Raw genomic sequence first — 13970 nt, 5'->3', positions numbered from 1 at the left:
GGTCTGTCCAGCATGTAACATAATATCATACTGGCATGAGTTTGGAAATGGATTCAAATGTATTCACACACTGATGCCTTTCCTTTACTTTCCTATTCAAGCGCTACTAGTATTTTGGAGTCAGAGCGTCACGCTTCAGCTGATATGTTCCTAATCATATTTACCCCGAAAGAACTAAATAAAACAGTACTAAACAAATAGCCCCTCCAGCAAAACACAGTCAATTGTCTTTGTTTTTGCTTTCTAAGATTGTATAAGACAGTGTGATGTGAATGGAAACCATTAAATAGCATTAGTCAGGGAGCAACAATGTGGGTTCCATCACCTCTACTTTGGTAAATGGTGGATTTGTATAGACCCTGTGTGTCTTCAATAAGGATATCAGCATGGTGCCTTCAAGGTTTCATTTCATTAAAAAAAGCAACACTTGCTTTGAATATTTAAGAGAATTCTGTGTCTTTATCATGAGCCTTTCTACAGAGCCCATAAAGAACGTTGTATTTTTCCTTTGCCATGGTGCAAAGGGATTATGATAGCTGCACAGCCAACTGGCAGTACTTAGATATGGTTGAAGGAGATGGTCTCCAGCTCAGGAAATGTTGTTGCTTTTCTCTAAAGACGCTGGTAATCAGTGTTGCAATTGGACATTGTAACTATGGACTGGAACTTCGAGTGAAATGCAGATTGTGGGGAACATTTTCGTTCTTCAGATGCTGCTTGGGGTTGTTGTGGCTCACAAAACCTTTCATGGTAAGGGGCCACAAATTTTGCAACTGCACTGGTGTAAACGCTCTGTAGCATCTCTGCTTGGGAACCGGCGCTCTGCAGCATCTCCGCTTGGGAACCGGCGCTCCGCAGCATCTCCGCTTGGGAACCGGCGCTCCGCAGCATCTCCGCTTGGGAACCGGCGCTCCGCAGCATCTCCGCTTGGGAACCGGCGCTCTGCAGCATCTCTGCTTGGGAACCAGCTGGTTCATGTGCCTTTAAAAGCCTTTGGCAGCAGAGGTCTCAAATGTGAATATCCACATGTCCGTAAGTTTTCTGAATTTCTACAACCTTTGGTTTCTTAACATGAGCTGTTAGTAATGCAGACACACTAAACAAATAAACACATAAATAAGTAAACATTTATAATAACATCAATGAGAATGATAGTTTTCTATTAAATCATGTGCAACAGGAGTTTTTTCTGTCAAAATAAAATAGTACTAAAAACGGCCCTGGTTGGAAAAGGTGCTTGGTAGCGTGCTTATACCTACCAATACCTGTTTATACTCATTTTTAAATAGAGTATCTCCACAGTGGGTTTGTTATTGTAAGGCTGACATCCAAATATTATAACTATTTTAATTAAAACAGTAAAAAGGTGCAAGTGTTTTAAATATCAATCAATCGTAGCATTATGGATCACAACCTAATCATATTTGAAAGCATTTCATGATGGTTTTTAAAGTAATTTTCTACCATGCAAATTTAGGCTAAACAAGATTATATAGCTATATCTATCTATCTATCTATCTATCTATCTATCTATATATATATATATATATATATATATATATATATATATATATATATATATATATATATATATACAGATGTGCTCAAATTTGTTGGTACCCCTCCACAAAAAACAAAGAATGCACAATTTTCTCTGAAATAACTTGAAACTGACAAAAGTAATTGGCATCAACCATTGTTTATTCCATATTTAATAGAAATCAGACTTTGCTTTTGATTTTTTATTCAACATAATATTGTAAATAAGAAAACAAATGAAAATGGCATGGACAAAAATGATGGGACCGCTAACCTAATATTTTGTTGCACAACCTTTAGGGGCAATCACTGCAATCAAACGTTTTCTGTAGCTCTCAATGAGACTTCTGCACCTGTTAACAGGTAGTTTGGCCCACTCTTCCTGAGCAAACTGCTCCAGCTGTCTCAGGTTTGATGGGTGCCTTCTCCAGACTGCAAGTTTCAGCTCTTTCCATAGATGTTCGATAGGATTCAGATCAGGACTCATAGAAGGCCACTTCAGAATAGTCCAATGTTTTGTTCTTATCCATTCTTGGGTGCTTTTAGCTGTGTGTTTTGGGTCATTATCCTGTTGGAGGACCCATGACCTGCGACTGAGACAGAGCTTTCTGACACTGGGCAGTACGTTTCGCTCCAGAATGCCTTGATAGTCTTGAGATTTCATTGTGCCCTGCACAGATTCAAGGCACCCTGTGCCAGGCGCAGCAAAGCAGCCCCAAAACATAACCGAGCCTCCTCCATGTTTCACTGTAGGTATGGTGTTCTTTTCTTTGAAAGCTTCATTTTTTCGTCTGTGAACATAGAGCTGATGTGAATTGCCAAAAAGCTCCAGTTTTGACTCATCTGTCCAAAGGACATTCTCCCAGAAGGATTGTGGCTTGTCAATATGCATTTTAGCAAATTCCAGTCTGGCTTTTTTATGTTTTTCTGTCAAAAGTGGAGTCCTCCTGGGTCTTCTTCCATGGAGCCCACTTTCGCTCAAAAAGTGACGGATGGTGCGATCAGAAACTGACGTACCTTCACCTTGGAATTCAGCTTGTATCTCTTTGGCAGTTATCCTTGGTTCTTTTTCTACCATTCGCACTATCCTTCTGTTCACTCTGGGGTCGATTTTCCTCTTGCGGCCGCGCCCAGGGAGGTTGGCTACAGTTCCATGGACCTTAAACTTCTTAATAATATTTGCAACTGTTGTCACAGGAACATCATGCTGCTTGGAGATGGTCTTGTAGCCTTTACCTTTACCATGCTTGTCTATTATTTTCTTTCTGATCTCCTCAGACAACTCTCTCCTTTGCTTTCTCTGGTCCATGTTCAGTGTGGTGCACACAATGATACCAAACAGCACAGTGACTACTTTTCTCCATTTAAATAGGCTGAATGACTTATGATTACAAGATTGGTGATACTAATTAAAGAAACTAATTAGTTTGAAATATCACTATAATCCAATTATTTATTATCTTTTCTAAGGGGTACCAACAAATGTGTCCAGGCCATTTTAGAATATCTTTGTAGAATAAGCAATAATTCATCTCTTTTCACAGCTTCTTTGCTTTATTCTATGACATACCAAAGGCATGCAAGTATACATGATAAAATAGCTTTTAATTTCATCACGTTTCAGGAGGAATGAAGCATTATTTCAATAAGCTGTAAGGGTACCAACAAATTTGAGCACGTCTGTATATATGCTTTTTTGGCGTTACTGTTTTGTTACTGTGAGAGTCTGGGACTAAGACTATATTTTTTGTTATTACAGCACACGTGGAATTGGTTGAAGTGTTGGCACAGTTATGCTATTCTAAATATTATTTTAATAATAATACAAAGACTTGTATGTTTCAACTCTATTTAAGCACACATAACTATTCCATCATAGTGCTACATGAGTTTTAATTACAGGCCTGAGAGCTAAAATAGCTATTTAATATACATTTATCTCGTGAGTTATTTAATATTTTGGACTGCTTTTCCACTTGAAAATGTGTTTAAGGTTCTAATATGCGGTGTTGGCGCATATCCCAGAATGGTACTGCCATTTGTCTTGCTTGGTACAAATTACATTTTGAATAGTATTGTCAAAAATTAGATTTATTGACCAAGTGGCACATGAAATGAAAGAAGTATCGACCAATGCTTTAGCTACCTGTCATTATAATTGCAAGTCAAGAAATGTAGATCTTCCTTTTAAATTCTGTACACAAAACACGTGCAAAAAATGAGCCTCTACAAACATTTATCAATGACTTGCAGTAGAAATATGTGTCAAAAAATGTACTAGTCTCTTCTAGTATTTCTACATGTGTTGTTTTCTTGCTGCTACTGGGATAAAGATATTGCCATGTTCACATAAGGCACACATCTTTATAGTGGTGTGCTCCATACAGTTTATAAAATCCTCATTTAAAAATATTAGCTGTGTAGGCATTTCATGTAAAATTCAATGTGCATTTTTCCATGATCGTTTTGCTTTTCTGAACTGCAGTGGAGCTTGCAAATTAAACTCTTCACCTCCTGCTGCTGTAGGTAGTGACACAGTGTAGTTTTTTTGTGTGACACAGCAGCTTCAAATTGTATTATCAAGGATTAAAAATGATTACAATATGGGTCTGTATAAAAACAATGGATATTCTCAGCACAAACTTCTGTGAATTAACACTTTTGGTGCTGATATCAAATGACATTCTATACCCAGACATGCACATACTGTTCATTTTGCAGATGTAATTAATTGTGATACAGATTGTTAGTGTTAAATCTATTACTGTATTCCTTCGAATTTAAGACACCCTCGAATTTAAGATATAGCCCAAATTTCCCACCCTCAATTTGAGGAAAAAATAAAACATCAAATAAATATGCATTTACAAAGAACCTCAGTTACGCATACGTCCGCCTGCTTTCACACAGAGCATTACAGTTATGTGTTGCTTCTCATTTCCAGTCGTGATTACTCATGCATGTTTTTTTCCCAGTTTCCTGTGGTATTGCTTGGCATGTCGAAAAATACAGGGGTCTGATCAGCATTTCCGATCTGTCCAAGCTGGTACTGTTTGTTAGAAATGCTGAAATTGTAAAAGCTTCTCTTTGAATTTCTCAGGAAGTTAATGACGCTTGGTAGTAATGTTTTGGTTTGTCTTTTCTCGGCAGTAAGTCACGTTGCTGCTTGTGTATTCAGGCAGTCACATCTTTTGTTAATGATTTTAATACACGCATCACTACTGTACTCTATGGAAGGCCACCCGGGTCAAAAACGCGAAATTTAGTACACGTTTCAAATATTTAGTCCCTGATCCCTGAAAATGAAATTTGAACCAATGAATTGAAAGAAAATAGTATGTGTAATAAATTATCCAATTAAAAGCCATGGATGTCGCCGGTTCGAGTCCAAACTATTCCTTTGCCGACCCAGCTCCCAACGGGCGGCGCACAATTGGCCGAGCGCCACCTGGGGGAGGGAGGGTTAAGTCGGCTCCTCAGCTCACCGCGCACCAGCGACCCCTGTGGTCTGGCCAGGCGCCTGCGGGCTTGTCCTCCAACACTGTAGCTCTGGGTGGCTGCATGGTGAGTCTGCAGTGGGTAAAAAAGTGGGCGGCTAACGGCACACTCTTCGGAGGACAGCGTGTGTTCGTCTTCGCCCCTCCCGAGTCAGCGCAGGGGTGGTAGGGGAGAGCTGAGCTAAACAAAATAATTGGACACTACTAAATTGGGGAAAAGGGTAAACTATCTGATAACATCTTCCATTATAGTTCAGTGTTTCAGAGCATGTAAACAGGGAACACACCAAGCTCTTTAGAAGAGGCTCACAGGAACCAGACTTTAGAAAAAAATATACCAAGGCTAACAGCAGAACCATGTCTTGGTTGTTAAGGTTTGTTTTCACAGTTCTGGTATGTAATTGTTTTAATGTATGTCCAGTTTGGCTTAATCTTGTACTAGTCACTCACTTCTGGCAAATGTGTTTAATTGTGCAGAATTATGTGCTGATGTCACCTTATATCCACTAGGGTGTCTAAGCTGGGCCCACAGAGAACTGAGTCTGATTCAAACCCAGGTTTGTGATTTAATCTGCTGTGTCATCTACTGTACAACTGGCATGGTGTAAAAGAACAAAACTGTACATATTGTGAGCAGAGCCATCAAATTATCTTTGTGAAAATGTAGTGAATTGTGATCCGCTATTTATCACAATGAGCCTCTATCCACCTTGGTATTAAAATGAGCGCTGCTAGTACACCACTATAAACAACTATGGTAGCTAACTTGCTTTATCTGAGGGGAAATGATGTTAAGCCCCTGTTGTGCCCATGGACTGTTGTCAAGTGTCTTTGTCACTGTAATTTGCCAGTTTTTCATTGTTATTTCAACAAGCACGTGAGTAGCATTTAATGGCTGTAAATACAAAATCGGAGCCATCATTGAAAAAGAAGATAGGTAAAATATTTGACAGACAGACTCCGAATACTCCAGATTTTGATACACTCAATAAAGAAGGAACTTTTCACAATCGAATAAGCAGTTTTCTAGTAACAAGTAAACATGTCAGTGTGGTGTCCAGCTCCACTATACTATAAACCGTAGTGTAGCAACCAACATACTTTACTACTGAGGAAGTGTGTAATCGTTGGGACACGTACATGGTTAAAAAGTTATAGTTTGTCAACAGTCGGAGAAGTCCCAATTCACAGTCTTGTAAACTTGAGACAGCCTTTTAAGAGCGCTGTCAAGGACCCACTGTTGTTTAAAAGACCGTAGCTCAATGTGTTTCATATTACAGGTTGTTTGAGTGTTTGTTTACAGATGAATTGGCTTTTTAAGAATACCAAAATGGAAAACAGTGTTGTGTGCCTTGTGCACTGTTTGGTGAGAGAGTTTAAGATGGGGGTCTTTCCTATGCACCATTTGTGTGGTATGGATAAGTTCCTTTGCTGTATGATTTGAGAAGCACTTTACTGATCCAGACAGTACCAGAAACATGTCATGTCGTGTTGTGAGGTTGCCAATAGAAGAATGGTGTGCAGTGCCTTAAATAAAAAATAATATTTACAGAACTTAAACTACCATCAGAGGATAGATTTTCACGGTAATGATTTTATCCACTGAAATTGTTGCAGCAAATCACTGAGCAAATATTTGATAAAAAAGACTCCTTTTTTCTCCGGATAAGTATTACTTAAAGTTGAAAAAAATTGGTGTGCATGGAAAACTCATGAAGGCCTCCCACTTACACTGACAAAGGAGTCCTTTGTGTGTCTGATTTGGCAAGATGCCTAATGTATATATGGCTTTTCCTGAACATATTTAGTTTATTACTTCAGTTTTATGAAATCCACAACTTTTGACAACAGACAGTTAACATGTTATTACAGAAATATGAGGAAATAACTTGATGTAAATTATGTCTATGATGTAAGTCTATTTTTCCCCCTTTTTAAAATATGTTTTTCAAAACCGTGACTAAGGTATTGAAATCCTAACTCGCCAAATGGTAGTTTCTCTATCAGAGATCAGAAGTTATGATTAATGGGGGTTAAACGTTTTTTGAAATGTATACTTTTTTCTAGTATACAGAACTATTGAGGGTAGGGAATTGTATTGGCCTCATAACCTATATTTATATTACCAACTGTTTGTGTATTTTACTGCTATTTGCGACTTAACAATTTTGCATGTTTATAATTCGGAACAAATACTAAACATCAATGTAGAATGTACAGTTGTCTGCTTACTGTATTTTGTAATATAACATTTTAACTAGTAACCTGGATCATTATACAGGACTGTTTTTAAAAGGTGTAAACAGAAAGAAAGAAAGAAAGAAAGAAAGAAAGAAAGAAAGAAAGAAAGAATACCAGACATCACCAGCAGAGGGAGAACTTAACCCATTTATCTCTCACATCCATGTTTCCTATTGTCAAATGTTAAAGCAGACGGTCATATGAGCCATATAAAGCTCATTGCACTCCATGTTATGTTTTTTTTTTCTTCTTCTATTTAGCGGTGAAGTATCCCATTTAGGCTCTTAATGGGTTTGAAAAATCTTGTTGGCAGAAAGCAAAATCAAAATGCAATAAACTGACAGGTTTAGCACACAAATATTGTAAAACTTATTTGGTCAGCTTTTTAGTTTTATTAAATTAAATGTAAACATTCCTGACAGTAGTCTTTAATTGTTAAAGGTTACTGTCGGAAATGTTTTTATTTTATTTAATGTGTGTTTGTGATTTTCTGACTCTAAGAGCCCACAGGTTGTTAGAATGACTCTTCTAAACAAAACGGTTGGGCAGATCTTTGTTAGAGCATAAATAGATGTTAAGTCAAAGTCATATTTGAATACCTATATTTTACATGAGATACACACAGAGCAATAGTAAAAATGGTAACATAATGAACAATGAAGCAGGTTTGTGCTACTGCATTCAGTAAAGATGGCTAATAAGATAACTTGATATTTTTCTGTATATTTCGAAATCATCAGATTGGTATCACTTGTACTATTGATAATTAACTATTAATAATATATATATATATATATATATATATATATATATATATATATATATATATATATATATATATATATCACTGAAATATTTAGTACAAAAAAAAGATCTTAGTGGAAACTGTGCTGAATTCCTATGTATTTTTCCTTTCACTGGCACAAGGTGGTGCTGTAGCACTCCCGCTTCTTCGTTACTGCATTTTCTGGAGGCATTGCACTTGGTAATGACCACATGTTAAATTCCAGGAGAGATGTCTGTATTACAGTATTAAAGGCTTTGTTTCAACAACAACTGCGATAACCTTGTTTTTACAAGCAAAAGGGTGTAAAACTGTATTGTCAGGCTCAGGAAATTCACATCCCACCCACATTTAAATCATTCATTCGATTTATAGAATTCTACTCAACACGGTTAGTCGTGCTTGTTTTTGCGTTATTTTAATACTGTTTTATTTTTGAATGTGTTGGCTTTTGTAACCACTGTAATCCCTTAACTGCTTTGCTATCTCTTACACAGTGTGAACAGCTGTGATATGTAGCACACACTGTTGCATAAATGGGCACACCCCTCACATACATTTATTTGTTGATCAAATTGTTACACAAGTGGCGTCCCTGACACATTCTGTAATATATAAATGCTTCTTCTCCCAGTTGCACATCAGGACCATTCTTTGCTTTGCTGCAGAGTTATGTATACAACTTCCCTTCATTTTATAAAATGTAAAAACCTTTCAGGCTCGTAACATTCAATCAGTGCTGTCTTAAGCCACTTTCACGCTGGCATGCTCTACCCGGGTCAGGACCAGGTGTCATGCAGGTCGGCCACATGATTTCCCACTGCTTTTGATAAAGCAGGGTTGACCTGGGTGACAGAGGCAAGTGCAGAATGCGCGTGTCAATGCCCTGGAAGCAGCTTGTTACTGATGCTTCCATCCAAGCTTCTCTGGATTGAACCGTCAGCTCAAATGTTGATTAGAGCAAATGTTTCTTCATCCCTGCTGCAATCTGGCTCATGGTGTGTCTCAAGCAACAAAAATATGGCTCAACAGAATAAACAGAAATGTTCCTTGCGGAAGTGAAACCTTCACGCAGGCGTGGCTGTTTGTTATATTGTGTCGGCTCACAAACGTCCGTCTGCATTTTGTCTCGCTCAACCCGGGTCAAAGCGTCTTGACCCACATCCTGAGATGGGTTGCTGGGACCCGGGTCAACCCGGGTACAACCCAGTTAAGTGGTTTAACACTACGTGGGATTGTGACCCGGGTAGCCAGATTCTGGGTCCAGACCCAGGTAGGAGTGCCAGTGTGAAAGGGGCTTGAGCTGCCCATAGTGGCCTCACACTCTGTTGACAGTGTTCTTGTAGATTTTTCTAATTTTTGTTCAGTATCATACAGTGTCATACATTTGTATATTTACAGCTATGGCCAAAAGGCTCACCTAGAATTTTAGAATGGAGACATAATTTTAAAAAAAAAGATATATATATCTATATATATCTATATATATATGTCTTTGATTACATGATGTTAAATAAAATAGCAAAATTATATATATATATATATATATATATATATATATATATATATAATTTTGCTATTTTATTTAACATCATGTAATCAAAGACACAAAATTATATCTAAATTCTACCGGAAGCCATAATAGTAGTACAGTATTTCATATTAGATTTCAAAATGTCACATTTTCCAATTTGTGTCAGTTTTTCATTAAGTATATGGAAAACTATGAAACGGTATACAATTTAATAAGTTAATGTAACATTATTCAGCAGGTTTAATTCGACTTTATGAAGCAAAATTTGTTAATTATGCAGGGTGATGCAAAACGTTTGGCCATATCTGTAGGTGAACAAAAATATACAAGGTTTGATCTTCATTGGGAATACATTGCTAATCCTAGGTACACAGTTTTAAATTTCAATCAAACCTTACTTTTAAAAGTAAAGCTTACTGTGTGTGTACACGCATTTATTTTGGTGTAGCTGTGTGGATAACAGTAAATAAGAGGCTAACAGATGACTGCAGTACAGGTATTGGTAGTCAGGAAAATTGATATTTGATTGTTTCATTAAAAGTAAGTCTTTAGTTTGCAAAGTAAATTACAATCTTTGATCTCAAGAAGCTTTTCAGCTCATTGCTAATCGCCCTTCAAGTGAATTTTAATTGGCTGATTAAGATGGTATCTTTCCTGGCCATGCGGTATCTGGGGTTAGGAATGCCAACATGACAAAAACCGTGCTTATAAACAAAGTTTCCGTTTCACATCTGTGAGACTTGAAGATAGCTGTGTTGGAAATGCCAGCACTGACCAGTACTCTTTGCCAGCACAGCTGACAGCTCTGGCCATGCTGTGGATTGAAATACGGGTTAAAGAAAAAAAAAAAAAAGTAAAGTTGTTGTCTCTATACTTTTTAATAACTGTACATATTTAATGAGAGTAGTGATTGTGTGCTTGTTTGAGAATTAACGTAAATACAAAAACCGTTGAACATGTATTTGCAGTGCACTACCACTAATATTATTTTATGTACAGTACTAGACTTTTCACTCAAAACATAAGTAGAGTTAAATTAGGATAGCATAAAACTAAACACTTTCAATGAAAACTGAGTTGGTTACGGCAGGGGGCTGTTTGTTAAAATTAGGTTACATTGCAGTAGGTGATATGCGATATCCACGGTTTGACCTATGTAGATTTACTTAGGTATTGTTATCCCGTGTGGATATAAATAGTTACCGGTATAAAATATTTGTAGCTACATGTTACATGATATTATCAAATAAATAAATAAATAAATAAATAAAGAAAGAAATAATAAAGAAAAAAAGAAACCATTGTAACGCTTTTATTACAGAAGTTGTAAAAGTGTGTTACAAATATGTTCTTGACGTTAGAAATGCATAAAAGGTGGAGTTACATGTTTTGTTGTTAACTTACATAGTAATGCTTTCTGAAACTCCATCGTGTCCTTGTTAAAATGATTACGCACATTTTTGGAATTGACTATTGATTAAATCAATCCAGCATGGAAGAGGTTAAGTTCCATCATTGGTAAAATCCATTGTTTAACATCAGAGAGGGGTGAATGGCTCGTACCATTATACAATCCTCGCAGCCACCCTGTGAAACTGCCGTTTGTTTTCATTCCCCTTTGTGAGTCAGAGGGGGTTAGACACTGAGATAAAAAAAATTAAATAAAATAACTCAGCAGGGGGAAAATATTAGGCAACTGAGCACAAATCCAACTTTTAAACTGCAACGAAGAAGAAAAAAAACAGATGCACTGAACGTCTGTTTCTGAACTGAGACGGAAAAGTTTTCGTGCTCACAAGGGGAAAAGTCATTCAGAATTGATGAGAATGAAAGGACTGACGTCTGGATTTTAACATTTTAAGTCTGTATTAAGGAGGTGTATACTACAGCACTTTTGGGGAATCTGTTCAATTGGCATTTTCCCTTTTTCTTAGAAAGAAGAGTATATGTGTGCGCTCAATCAAGCCTAAATTGAGAAGATGTTCAAACTGCGCTAAAGTATGAGCAAAAAGTATCTCTGAACTGAGGAAGAAAAAAAAAAAAAAAAAACGTTCAAGAAACTTCAAAATTACCAGGAAAAATAATGTGGCAAGCGACTTGGTATCGACTTTAGCCATTTAAACGTGTTGGGCCAAGTTCAGATGCACAGTTTATTTGTAAGCAGGACTGGATTGTTTTTAGCTTTTTTCCCCCATAACTCTCACATTGAGAGGTCCATCCAACTCACGAAAAAAAACTGTTGAGAATTGATTAATTTACTTAGACAGAGGAACAGATTTTGATTTTTAAAACACTTCCAGCTTTATACTGGCATCTGGAAAACGTCATCATATTTGTTTCAGTGAAAATAAGCACGGATTCAAATAATACATAACGTTTTTTTCATATGAGAACACGTGATATATTTCTGTTTTAAAATCTGAAAACAGGATTATGAAGGACCAGGCATCGTTTTGCTTGCAGTGATTATTTGGGATTATAAATTTACTTTTTTGCTAGGAACCTTTTGAACAATGCCTGCACGTTTTATAGGAATTTACCTTGTGTTTGGATTCCTCAGTACTTGCTCAGGTATTTTTTTTCCTTACTTTTTGCCATTCATTATTATGGGATTGTATTCTGATCAGAATTCCTAATAGCTAGGTAAAGTAATTTTGTCTATTTAATACTCAGAGATTGGACTATTATCAACTGTAAACATCAATGTTATATATTGTTTCTGGTAAAATCGGAGTGTTCACAGTCCGGCTCAGGAAATTAGTGGTCTTTTTAGTTTAAAATAAGACTAGAGGTTGATTTGATTTGAATTTACAGCGGTGCAACACAGGATGCAGTAGTTGTAATTAGGAGTCTGGATTTGAAACAATAGCGACTCCTATTATTATGTTAACTGGCAACTATAATTAAACCCTATTATGACCACGCGAGAGGAAACTATTCACTTCTGCTGTAGGATATGATAACTTCCTTTGGTTATAGTCGGACCCAATGCTACTTGTTAAATGCACCGATATATTTTTGGGATACATCAACGGGCAGCAGTGTGGAGTAGTGAGTGGTTAGGGCTCTGGACTCCAGACCGGAGGGTCATGGGTTCAATCCCCAGTGGGAGACTTTGCTGTTGTACCCTTGAGCAAGGTACTTTACCTAAAATTTCTCCAATAAAAACCCAACTGTAGAAATGGGTAATTGTATGTAAAAAATAATGTGTAAAAAAAATAATGTGATATCTTGTAACAATTGTAAGTCGCCCTGGATAAGGGCGTCTGCTAAGAAATAAATAATAATAATAATAATAATAATAATAATCATTGCATACTGGCCTTCTGAGAACACCTTTACTCTGCTTTTGATGTACATTTATTGCTTTCTATGAAATAATAACCATCATCATCATAATAAAGTAAAACAGGAACTGTATCCACCTTTCACACACAACCGCCCACCTCCTTCCGAGAAGCGTACAGGCTGCAGTTTAAACTTACCAAGCTGGGCCATATGGAAACCATCGTCTGTCCTTTTAATTTAAAAAAAAAAAAAAAAAAAAAAAAAAAAGCATTTCTGTTATTGCAGTTCATACAGCGCGCAGTTTCATTATTGAGATACATTACAGGTAGGGTTTTGTGAAATAAATAAAATAAAAAAGTAAGGTAGCAATACTACTTTCACTGTACTCTGCACGTGCAATTTACATCCATTTATTGGGTTATTAGACATGAAACGACATTATCAGCCCATAATATATCGATAAGGCAGATAAAAGGTAATTTAGTAACTGGTAATAATAATGATTATATTTTGTCTCTGTTGTGAAGGAAAAGTATGTAAATGACATTAATTTCTAAAACCACTGTTTAATGTTAATTGTATAGCGGTTCCAGCAATTAATACTGTTGGTTGCTTGTAGGAGCTCTTGCTTTGTGAATATTTTGGGGAAAAAACGTGAACTGTTAAATTAAGTAGCTTTGAGATGTTACTGTTTTTAAGTTAATGGGCATCTGGTCGCGTTTTAACTCTTTAATTAGTCTGTACTTATTGTTGCTTATTACCATAATAACCTTAACATTCTCCCTGTTTTTGCTAGACCCTTAGTATTGGGATTTTCAGATGGTGTTTTGTGTTTCTAAATGGCTATAGTTCATATTGAGCTGGTAAGACAAACACTTTGCATAAAAAGCTACTTCTAGGACTTCGGCTCCATGACGAAATAACTACCATTAAAGAGTTGGTTGTAGGGAAAACATGTCCATATACACTTGTGAGGCATGTTGCCTGGCTTTAAACAAAAGTATAGTTGTGTATCTTGACAGTTTTTACACACAGTACTTTTCACAATAGTATGTCAATGTTCTGCCTTTGACTGCAGGTATATGCA

At 36.7% G+C, this 13970-nt stretch overlaps 1 protein-coding gene across 5 annotated transcripts in view; it reads left to right on the top strand.

The window, feature by feature from the left end:
* LOC117405462 (roundabout homolog 1-like) overlaps nucleotides 1-13970 on the top strand; it is a 440349-nt gene that overhangs the window by 226440 nt on the left and 199939 nt on the right. Inside the window, exon 1 of one of the 5 annotated variants that reach the window (XM_059031317.1) lies at nucleotides 11126-12166. The exons of the other annotated variants lie outside the window; for them this stretch is intronic. Within the exon in view, the coding sequence (XP_058887300.1) occupies nucleotides 12109-12166 (58 nt within the window). The 5' untranslated portion in view covers nucleotides 11126-12108. Of the gene's footprint in view, nucleotides 1-11125; nucleotides 12167-13970 lie in introns of those variants that run through there. 5 annotated transcript variants of the gene reach the window in all.

This window comes from Acipenser ruthenus, chromosome 9, assembly GCF_902713425.1.
Source record: "Acipenser ruthenus chromosome 9, fAciRut3.2 maternal haplotype, whole genome shotgun sequence".
Lineage (NCBI taxonomy): Eukaryota > Metazoa > Chordata > Actinopteri > Acipenseriformes > Acipenseridae > Acipenser > Acipenser ruthenus.
Note: the sequence above shows the minus strand (reverse complement) of the source record. Positions and strands in the feature narration are given on the sequence as shown.